Raw genomic sequence first — 10,068 nt, 5'->3', positions numbered from 1 at the left:
GTGCTCACATACCCAAAGGCATCAGTCAAGTGAGATGCAATAGAGTTGAGGATCCATTGTAGTATCATTTTGTCAGTCTTTCTCCAAACAATGGCTGAAGCTGCATCATTTGGCTTAGAAATTTCACCCGTGATAAAACCTTCTTTTCCTTTTGCAATCAGGGCACGCATTATCCCCCTACTCCACAGTAGGTAGTTAGTATCATTGATCTGGGTAGTAATCAAGCTCATACCAGGTTGATCAGATGGATGCAACTCCAAATGTGCCATAGATGTTACCACTTGAGCCGATGCATTCGAGCTCTGTACATCAGAGGCGGAAGAATCAGTTGACATGATTCAAGGTTGAGAACTCCCGATCAGATAAAGACAAATAATAATCCTTTAAACACAGAGCAGTAATCCCAATGCCCTGCGCGCTCTGATACCATGAAGAAAATGGAAAATACAACTACTGTGTATCTTACAGTGATTAACCGAGAAAGAAGACGATATATACAAAGAATCTACCTCTAAAAAACTCTGACAACCTAATAGGCTGGCCCAAGAAAAATAAACCTAAACCAACCAAATAATACAACAACAAAAGAAATAGGCCCATTATAACCTATCCCAATTTATCACCATTGTCTTCAATCTTCTTTGTTCTCTGCTTTTCTTCTCTTTCCATAACTTGACACAGCTCTTATAGAGACCAATGTGCACCTCCAAAATTTAGAATATTAATGCATGTCATTGAATCCATCTCAATCCACATAGGTGAGAGGCTTTTTTCAATAGCAATTGTTGATCCTTTATTAATCACCTATAGCTCTGCAAACATGTTTGTTTTCTGACCGATATATTCCTGGAATGCATGCATATAAAGGATCTCCATTAGCATCTCGGGATAATCCTCCAGCTCTAGCTTTGCCTAGATTTCCTTTGGAAGCCCCGTTGATGTTGAGTTTAATCCATCCCAAAGGCTGTCTCTCTCAAAATACCAAGGTATGTCGGGGTACGAGTGAGATTTTGAAATTCATAGAAAATGCAACCGCTTGTTCTGTATCTCCCTTCCAATGTTGTTTATGAAACATCACATTCTTAGATAGAACTTGCAGGTGTCGATTTTTCACTGCTAAGTTTTAATTAACTCCTGAATAAGAAATAATTAGTTTGCACTCTCTACTTTACCTGTTTGGTTGATTATTAGTCCTTATTTCATATTCTGCTATTAATGTGCGTAGTATACTTATTTTGTACTCTTAAAACATATTCTAATACTCTCAATATTCTTCTATATACTTATAAACATCTCGCTCTATCTCAATTGTTCAAATTAAATATCTATGTTTACTTTATGTGTACCTTCATTTTGAAAAAAATAAAAAATAAAATAAAAATAGAATACAAAATTTAAAGACACATTCTACCATGCAAGTGAAGGAGGGAAACCACCGCCCACGATTTTTAAAATCTTTCAATTTCAATCAAAGTTCTTATATCTTCCCTCGCGGTCTCTGCAGAACATCCAAACTCCATTAACCTACCTTGTTGAAAAATGGTGAGAAAGAATTGACAATCAATTCCATCACCATCACAAGGTGCATTTATTTTTGGTCAATGGGTTGATTATTATCAATTAACCATGTCCTTTTGTAGGGAGACTGTGTGGGAACATGGGTTGGTATTCGTTTATTCTAATAACATAATTGAAATGTTTTTTGATCAATTGATCAAAGGTGAGAGTATTGACACATACTTTTATAGTACCTCTACAGTTCTACCTTTCAGCAGCAGCACAATGGCAAAGTGCGGTGCGGTTGTGTACCTTGGACTATTTCGGTAAGTTAGTATTTGTTATTTGAATGATTCATTTTTCACACCAAAATTTTGAAATTTATCCAGAATTTACAATAAAATACACAAAAACCATAGTGAATGGAATAGATGCAAGAAAGGTCCAAAAAGGAGAACATAAAATAGAGCAACGTCCTGGTTATGCTTCGCTTTAGGAAACTATTTCAAAGGAAATTGGTCGCATTCAATAAAAAAATGCGAGTGGATGAAGATACATTTTCATCCCAGTGCGCACCAAGTTCCACTAATACTTATTGGACACCACAGACAAGGTAATGTATGAGTAAAACTCTCTTCGAGATCCGTTTGGGCAAGAGAACAAAAAAATATTGGTGCCTTCACGTGTTACATATACTTATCACTAGAAGTGAAAACATAGTTGTAACTATATATCGTGTCAAATCTGCAGACCCGGTTCCTCTACTTGTACACATGAACTAGATACATTTTTGGCCTATGACGATTGATGTTCCAGTCTATATGAAAGCCACCGTCAAGGGAATACAGGTCTATATGTATTAAAATATTTTTAAAATAATGTCTCAATAAAGATATATACAATATGAAAATTATTTTATATATAATAAAATTTTATATAATACAAATATGAAAATATATATTTATTTATAATTAATATAAATTATTTTTATAAATGATGATTAGTTTTAAATACAAATAAAAATATTTGTTTATTGAGGAGATATATAGAAATAAAAGAGTTTTGAGTGGATCCGTTATAATGGTATACATTATAAAATTAATTAAATTGACTTATATTATCAAATATATTTTAAATTAATAAATTTTATCAAATATAGAAATGTGTCATTTGTTTTGGGATAGACTAAAATTGAAATGATATTATTTGTTATAGGATGAAGGGAGTACTATTTAATTTTTTATTTTTTTTTTTGTGAGACCTACTTTTATCGAAACTTTTTATTTTTTTATTTTCTGTGGAGTCTACTTTTTATTTTAATTATTTTATTTTTCTTTCTTTTTTTAAAAAAAAATCTGCATAGATCTCATCCTTAATAATTTAAATTAATAAATTTTATCAAATATAGAAATGTGTCATTTGTTTTGGGATAGACTAAAATTGAAATGATATTATTTGTTATAGGATGAAGGGAGTACTATTTAATTTTTTTTTTTTTTTTTTGTGAGACCTACTTTTATCGAAACTTTTTATTTTTTTATTTTTTTTATTTTCTGTGGAGTCTACTTTTTATTTTAATTATTTTATTTTTCTTCTTTTTTTAAAAAAAATCTGCATAGATCTCATCCTTAATGATCCTCTATCATTCTAATCGATCGAATTATAACATTTCACCGTGAGAATTTCAAGATGAAGATAAAATAGTGAGATCCACCTCAAAGAAAAAAAATTCAGATTGTTTTTCAAATATGGACTCTATTATTAATTATATACTCCCTCCGTCCACTTAAAAATATATATTTACTTTTAGCGAGTTTAAGAAATAATGGTATTTTAATGAATAATTAAAAATAATGTAAAGACAATTTTACTTATGTGATGGTAAAGTAGGAGTATTTATTTTATTAAAAAAAACTATTTCAAAAATATTTTACTAAAACACTAGGGAATGTTGTATAATTCATCCAAATCGATATTATGCATTATATATTAAATAAATAATAAATATTACGTATCATTCTTTTTTTAAGAAAGTAGTATTTTATGATACATGAGATTGAATATATTGTCTTGTTCCAAAATAATTTTTCAATAACCATTGTGTGAGCTATTATTGGTAAGGATCGAGAGATGGATTTTTCTTCCTTTGATATATTTTTAAAATGTAATTTCTTTTTAAAATGTAATATGTTAAAGCCGATCGATCAAAACACAATCGAATATGCAACGAAACATTGAATTAATATATAAAAGAGTTTGCATTTGAACTGGACTAGTCATTCATGTCATATTGTCAAATGGTTCACTACAAAACTTTTGAGAATTAGCTACGAAAATAATTTGTAGCAAAATGTATAATTTTGTAGAAAAAAAGCTTTCATGACAAAATGAGTTTCGTCGCCTATACCGCGTAGCTAAAGGTTTTTTGTCTTTTAGAGAAAGGTAAATTTTTCGCGATGAAAGTGTGGTTATGAGATTTAGCTACGAAAATATAATTTCGTAGCTAAAATTCTTTTGCTATGAAAATAAGATTTCGTAGAAAAAGTGTTTTAGCAATGGAATATGATTTTCATAACCAAAAGTTTTATCTACGAAAATTGGATTTTGTAGAAGAAAAGCTTATATCTACAAATATAGTTTTCATAATAAAATCATTTTAGCTACAACAAAAAATATTTCATAACAAAACTGTTTTCACTACAAAATTCTATTTTCGTAGTAAAAAGTGTTAGCTACGAAAAAAAGATTTTAGAGCAAAATGACATTAGATGGGATTCTTGCATTATAACAATATATTTTCATATTGAAAACTAGAAAATAATTAAATCAATAATGCTAGAAAAAGTCCATGATTATATTGAAAATAAATGGTAAAGTCTAAAAATTATCACAGACATACTAATCAATCCAAACATAACCATTGCAAACTCAAAATTAAAAATGACTATGATCTTGTATATCTAACTCAAAATTCATATAAATGATGATGCCACAATCCTTGAAGCTCACGATTTTGAAGCATCAACAAGTAATCCATTGAAGTGCATTAGGAATCTGCATAATATAATATACATAAATAGTTAATATTAGGGAAAATTGCAAAAAATATACCATATGTATACCTCATTATCACTTTTGTCCTGTATTTATCTCGCTGGCAAAATATATCCTACATGTTTGCAAAAGTCGCGATTTCTATCCTTTGACCGCGCGTGATTGCACGTAAGGGCGCGTGGTGTGAATTTCACGCGCGGAAAAATGATATAAATAGCGACTTTTTTAAACATATGGGATATATTTTGCCAGGGAGTAAATACAGGACAAAAGTGATAATAGGGTATAAGTGTGAGATATTTTTTGCAATTTACTCGTTTATATTATATGTAAATAAGGAGAATATTGCAAAAAATATCCCACACTTATACCCTATTATCACTTTTGTCATGTATTTATCTCCCTAGCAAAATATATCCCACATGTTTACAAAAGTCGCTATTTATGTCCTTTGTCCGCGCGTGAAATTCACACCACGCGCCCTTACGCGCAATCACGCGCGGCCAAAGGATAGAAATAGCGACTTTTGCAAACATGTGGGATATATTTTGCCAGCGAGATAATACAGGACAAAAGTAATAATGGGGTATACGTGTGGGATATTTTTTGCAATATTCCCTTTAAATAAGCATACTACAAACATTTTTGCTAATATAAATAACTAGTGCCACAAATATTTCTACTATTATACAAAATAAACCACTTTTCATTATTTCCCATGAAGTAACACCAAAATTATAAGCAAAATCAACCACGAAGTCACACAAAGATTATGAATAAGAGCATCCAACCAAATAGTCATAAATATACATGTATGTCATTAGCACTATATTATCAATTCCCACTTTAAACCAATTAGTTATAAATACATTCTCACTAGTATACAAAATAAACTAATTCTCATCATAGCAAAACCAACACAAACATATTTTATAGACTTTAACAAATAATATAGTATAAAATGTCCTACAAAAATTGCATTACGTGCATATCATAGTAACTCTAAATAGAGCATATTGTAATGTTTCTTCAATAAAGATGCTATCAATAATATAAACAAACTTAAGAAAAATTTTGAAATAACCTTATTACTTACCAAGAATCGTTTGCATTTCACTCCCTCCAATAACATTTTCATGATATCATTCAACTCATTAATTTTTTGGTCCTGCGAATTAATTTTCTGTTACTGGGACTGCGCTACAGTTTTGACTGCTTCAAGCTCATGTGTTAAATGATCAGAAATTTTAGAAGATTCATCTCTTCCAAATTTGAAATCTATTGGCCTAGGGCCAAAACCAAGGCCAGTTATGCGCCCTAACTTCTTCATAAGAACAGTGTCAACAATTTCATCTGCATTCATTTCTTCAAAACAATCTCTCAACTCTTGCATACTTGACTACCATTATTTTTTAGTGTCAATAATTACAAGTATTAGTAAACAACCATTTGAAAAGTAAGAATGATTTAACCAGTAAAGAAATGTAGTTCATACGTATTTATCCTTTGCCAACTCAGTTTTAAATGCATTTTTGTCCGGTCCACCATATATTTTTCCAAAGAATTAATACGATCAGGATCTCCCTATCATATATTCTAGATTAGTGTTCTTTGCCTATGCTATAAAGAGAATAATAATATAGAAAAGAAAGGCTACCATTTCATGACGAGCGGCAACAAATGACATAGAACCCATACAGTGCTTTGAATCATTCTTTGCCCTATTTTTAGTATTCTGAGCACACTTTTTCTATGTTTACAAAATTAAGAAACATTGTCATAAAATATTTTGGAGCATATTGAATAAATAGTGTTTTGTAATGACATTTGACATTACTATTTAGAAAAAAATTTAAGAACTACAGCTTACAATTTAGTTTGCAATTTTGAAAATAATACGTAATAATCTGGATCTTCCCATAAATTGCAACATAGTTCCTAGTCTTTTGAATCTATTTCTTTAGGAGGATTAGCACGGGCCCAATCATATGAGTTTCCGTCTTTAATGCAAGTTTTCCATTTTTTATGAAGCCTACATTTATGATCTCTATAATGATTGCCAAGCATGGTATTACAAACCTTGCAACATATGGCCCTTCGTCAATCAAATCAAATCGATCCAGTATTTCAGTTCAAACATATATATTCTAAGTCAAATATACTATAAATAAAGCTAAGAAAAACGATAAAAACTTCATGAAAACTATGAAAGGGTAACTAAATGATGCATTTACAACTATTGAAAAATTAGCACAAAAATTATAGCGCAAACAACATAAAGATTACTTGAATGACGGCTAAAAATATTTATCAAACTGCTATTAAATTTTTCTAAATGCAGTTTTATTATAAATTGAAACAAATACTATCATATTGAAGCATATAAGAATACTTTTATGCGCTCTAATATAACATCCTTGTATTTTCCCACCAACTTGCTTAAATAAGGTGTTCCTTCAAGAATAGTGCGATGCCGAGTTCATTTGAGAACATTGTTGACACTATCCTATTTGTTGGCCTTCCTTTTTCTTCAGGGATGTGTACAGGAATTTTTCCATGTGCTTTAACATATCTATCTGTACCTTTTCCTTTAGTCTTTCCACAACATTTGACTATTAAAACAAGTAGATTTATTTACGATTTACAAAAACATATGTATCTAAAAAAAAGTGTGAACTACCTTGCAATTCATTATCGGAGTTAGTAGTTGCACCTTTTGCTCCATCTTGACTCGATATGTTAGAAGGACCATTGCTTGCTGAATTAGATCATGAATGATAGTGATCGATGATGTTGGACGACTTTGCTTCTTGGAAACTCCTGGAGCATTCTGAAACGCATGTATGAAATAAAAAATAAAAAATCAGATCATTTCAGTAGCTGGAAATGGCAAAGGGTAGGACACTTGTGCGTTGTATTATGCATGTTCTGAAGTTGCAATCATCATATTGAAGTAAAAAATGTCTTCAGATGATAAAACCAAACTAGTGGCATGAAACAAAACAATAATTTAAGAAGGCTCACATGACTCGCAAGCATGTATAGCAGCAAATAGGACACTATACCAGCCCAAGCGATTTCCGCAAAGACACCAGAAGTTCTTTTTAGCTCTGAAATTAGAGGTAAAATCCTGATGAATCTTTGGGAAAACACCTGAGCTATGTAGATATCTCCAGACAACAATCTGAAAAAAAAAAAAAAAAAACACAGACGATGCAACATAAAGATCAACAAAGAAAATGTAGTGTTACCTTTGGAATAAAGCCCCAAAAAATAATCGCAGTATAACTCGTGTGATGAACAAAGAAACAATGGTGCATAATAGTTACAAAAACAAAAGCCACAATAGAAAGAATCTCTCCAAATATATATTTATATATACATAAACATCAATATAATAAGGTTCTTTCCTGTGAACAAAAAGTAGCACATTACACAATGGTTTCACTTATACAGAAACAACACCCACACAGTCGTGCAACTATTCACAATATGCTAAGTATTTTGATTCAGTTAAAAAAAATGTAATGTCTTGTTTAGAAATCATAACTACTCTTATATGATATCCTCAATTGACAAAGAACAAAGTTTTCAACAACCTTCAGCAGTAACCAATATTATATGTCACAAAATTAACAAACTAACTACATAATCGCACTCCCTTCCCTTTGTCATCATTTATGCATAGTAGATGATGAATGTATTAAATTTTTTGCACCGGATTCTATTTAGCAATTGAGAGGGTATAAATGTTTTGATAATTACATATGCGGATATAGTTATATATTAATCCTTCCCACCGCTTGACTTCTATAGGTCTTAGCAAAAAAAAAAACAAAAAACTTTTGTAACCAATTATCTACAAGCTAATATGCATGCATAAGCAATTACAGAAAGACAATCTAATACAAATGACACTTGAGAACCTGATACCAATATGTATGCAAAATGAATATTGTACATTTCACATATGCGATATCCAAATATCTAAACATATTAGACATAATGAAATAGAATCCATCGTCAATCTCTGTAGGACCAACTTCTTATTACATATGACTGGTATTACACAGCATAATAATAGGGAAACCAAAGACGAAAAATCCACCTAGCCTTGTGCATTATCTCAGAACTCTGAATTTGCGCCACCCAAACATAGGTTTCACTCAATCAACAAGGAAAGGATTGGATATGCACAAAAACAGAAAAAAAAAAAAAAATCAAACAACACAAAACACAACAAAGGCAATCAAATAAACACATGTTTATTTCAAGTCTTGCATCAAGTAATCAGTAACCTTTCCAGAATATATGAAATGAATATGTGTTAAATAATTTAATCACAACCTTCATATCTAAATGTATCACATTGTTGAACAACATAAAATTTAACACACATCCAATGTATTTTATAAATTTAACATCATACTATGCCTCTAGTTGAATTATTTCACCACTTTTGAGTTCTATCTAAAGATAAAAATGCACACCAGTACTCTTATATGTAGCATGTATTTGTTTGGTCTATATCCAAATATCCACTCACCTCTTATTAGACTAAAACTATTGTAAAAGCTTGCAACCATCTACATTATAAAGAATAAAAGAGAAACTATTATAAAAGCTTGCAACCATCTACATTATAGAGAATAAAAGAGTGGAATTATACATTGAGTTCAAAAAAAGAAGCAAAGAAATGCGTCAAAATTGATAAAGCTATGACTGAAACATTAAAAAAAGATAAAATACCTAAATTGCGAAATCTGGAGGGCTTCACAGCACTGGCGGTGGACAAATAAAACCAAAAGTACACTGGCTGAGGAATGATGATGACAATGAAATCATTAAGACTGAAATTTAACTATAGTTTAGAAGATTGCATTCTACTCGATCAAAAGCAACATCAAATCCTCTCTGGCAGCAGATCAGCACAATGACCATAATTTCATTCAACTTGCACATTATTGTTTGTTCGATTGCAAAATTTCAGAAGAAACAAACTGCTTGGATAGAAATCTATGTCTAAACACATGTGAAATAAATTGAACTGATGCAGAAGTACCTTAACCTATGGACATGATCAAAACTGAATTTAGAATCTTCTGGTGCAAGTATAGAATTCTAAAACACGAATTCCTTTCCAACATTTAAAAACAATCAGCACTCCACCACCACAAAATGGAAATGGATATCCGAATCAAGTTTTCCAACAGAAAAAAGAAACTCAATGATTCGCTGGAAAGCTGGAAATAGTATTGTACCTTCAACTTAGCTACAGGCGTTCAGGATAGCAAATACAAATTTGACGAAGAGGAGGTCGATGAAGTTGAGAATAAGGATGAGTTGGAGTAGAATAATAATAAGTATGAATGAAAAGATTAAGGCTGCGGCAAAGACAAATGACGGGGATGAGCGAAACGATTACGGCTACGACAAAGACAAGGATGGGGATGGGAACGCTTGTGGGAGGCGAAGACATGGTGAATGGTGGCGGTGGACGGAAAGCACATAGACGAC

General features: G+C 31.1%; 1 protein-coding gene across 9 annotated transcripts; it reads right to left on the bottom strand.

The window, feature by feature from the left end:
- Nucleotides 1-4,333: 4,333 nt before the first annotated feature.
- On the bottom strand, nt 4,334-10,068 carry LOC127262794 (uncharacterized). 9 transcript variants are annotated; one of them, XM_051291620.1, is made up of 5 exons: nt 8,660-8,700; nt 7,576-7,735; nt 7,232-7,381; nt 5,648-5,719; nt 4,334-4,551 (listed from the first exon to the last, which is right to left on the bottom strand). In XM_051291620.1, exons 1-5 carry the CDS (start codon nt 8,671-8,673, stop codon nt 4,519-4,521), a joined length of 429 nt encoding a protein of 142 aa, XP_051147577.1. In that variant the 5' UTR covers nt 8,674-8,700; the 3' UTR covers nt 4,334-4,518. The 9 variants fall into 9 exon arrangements, 4 of the variants coding, with proteins under 4 accessions (XP_051147577.1, XP_051147576.1, XP_051147575.1 ...); XR_007841261.1 differs by lacking the exons at nt 4,334-4,551; nt 5,648-5,719; nt 8,660-8,700 and adding exons at nt 9,301-9,367; nt 9,813-10,068 and having other exon boundaries at nt 5,731-7,381; XR_007841263.1 differs by lacking the exons at nt 4,334-4,551; nt 5,648-5,719; nt 8,660-8,700 and adding exons at nt 9,301-9,367; nt 9,813-10,068 and having other exon boundaries at nt 5,731-7,381; nt 7,617-7,735.

Source organism: Andrographis paniculata, unplaced genomic scaffold (genome assembly GCF_009805555.1).
Source record: "Andrographis paniculata isolate CXL003 unplaced genomic scaffold, ASM980555v1 Contig66END, whole genome shotgun sequence".
In the NCBI taxonomy this organism is placed as follows: Eukaryota; Viridiplantae; Streptophyta; class Magnoliopsida; order Lamiales; family Acanthaceae; genus Andrographis; species Andrographis paniculata.
This window is presented reverse-complemented; position numbering and strand designations above follow the sequence as displayed.

Coding starts and splice junctions, on each gene's coding strand:
- LOC127262794 (XM_051291618.1), bottom strand. Junction 7,382..7,575: donor TATACATGCTTGCGAGTCAT/GTGAGCCTTCTT, acceptor CATGCGTTTCAG/AATGCTCCAGGAGTTTCCAA. Junction 7,147..7,231: donor CTCCGATAATGAATTGCAAG/GTAGTTCACACT, acceptor TGTTGTGGAAAG/ACTAAAGGAAAAGGTACAGA.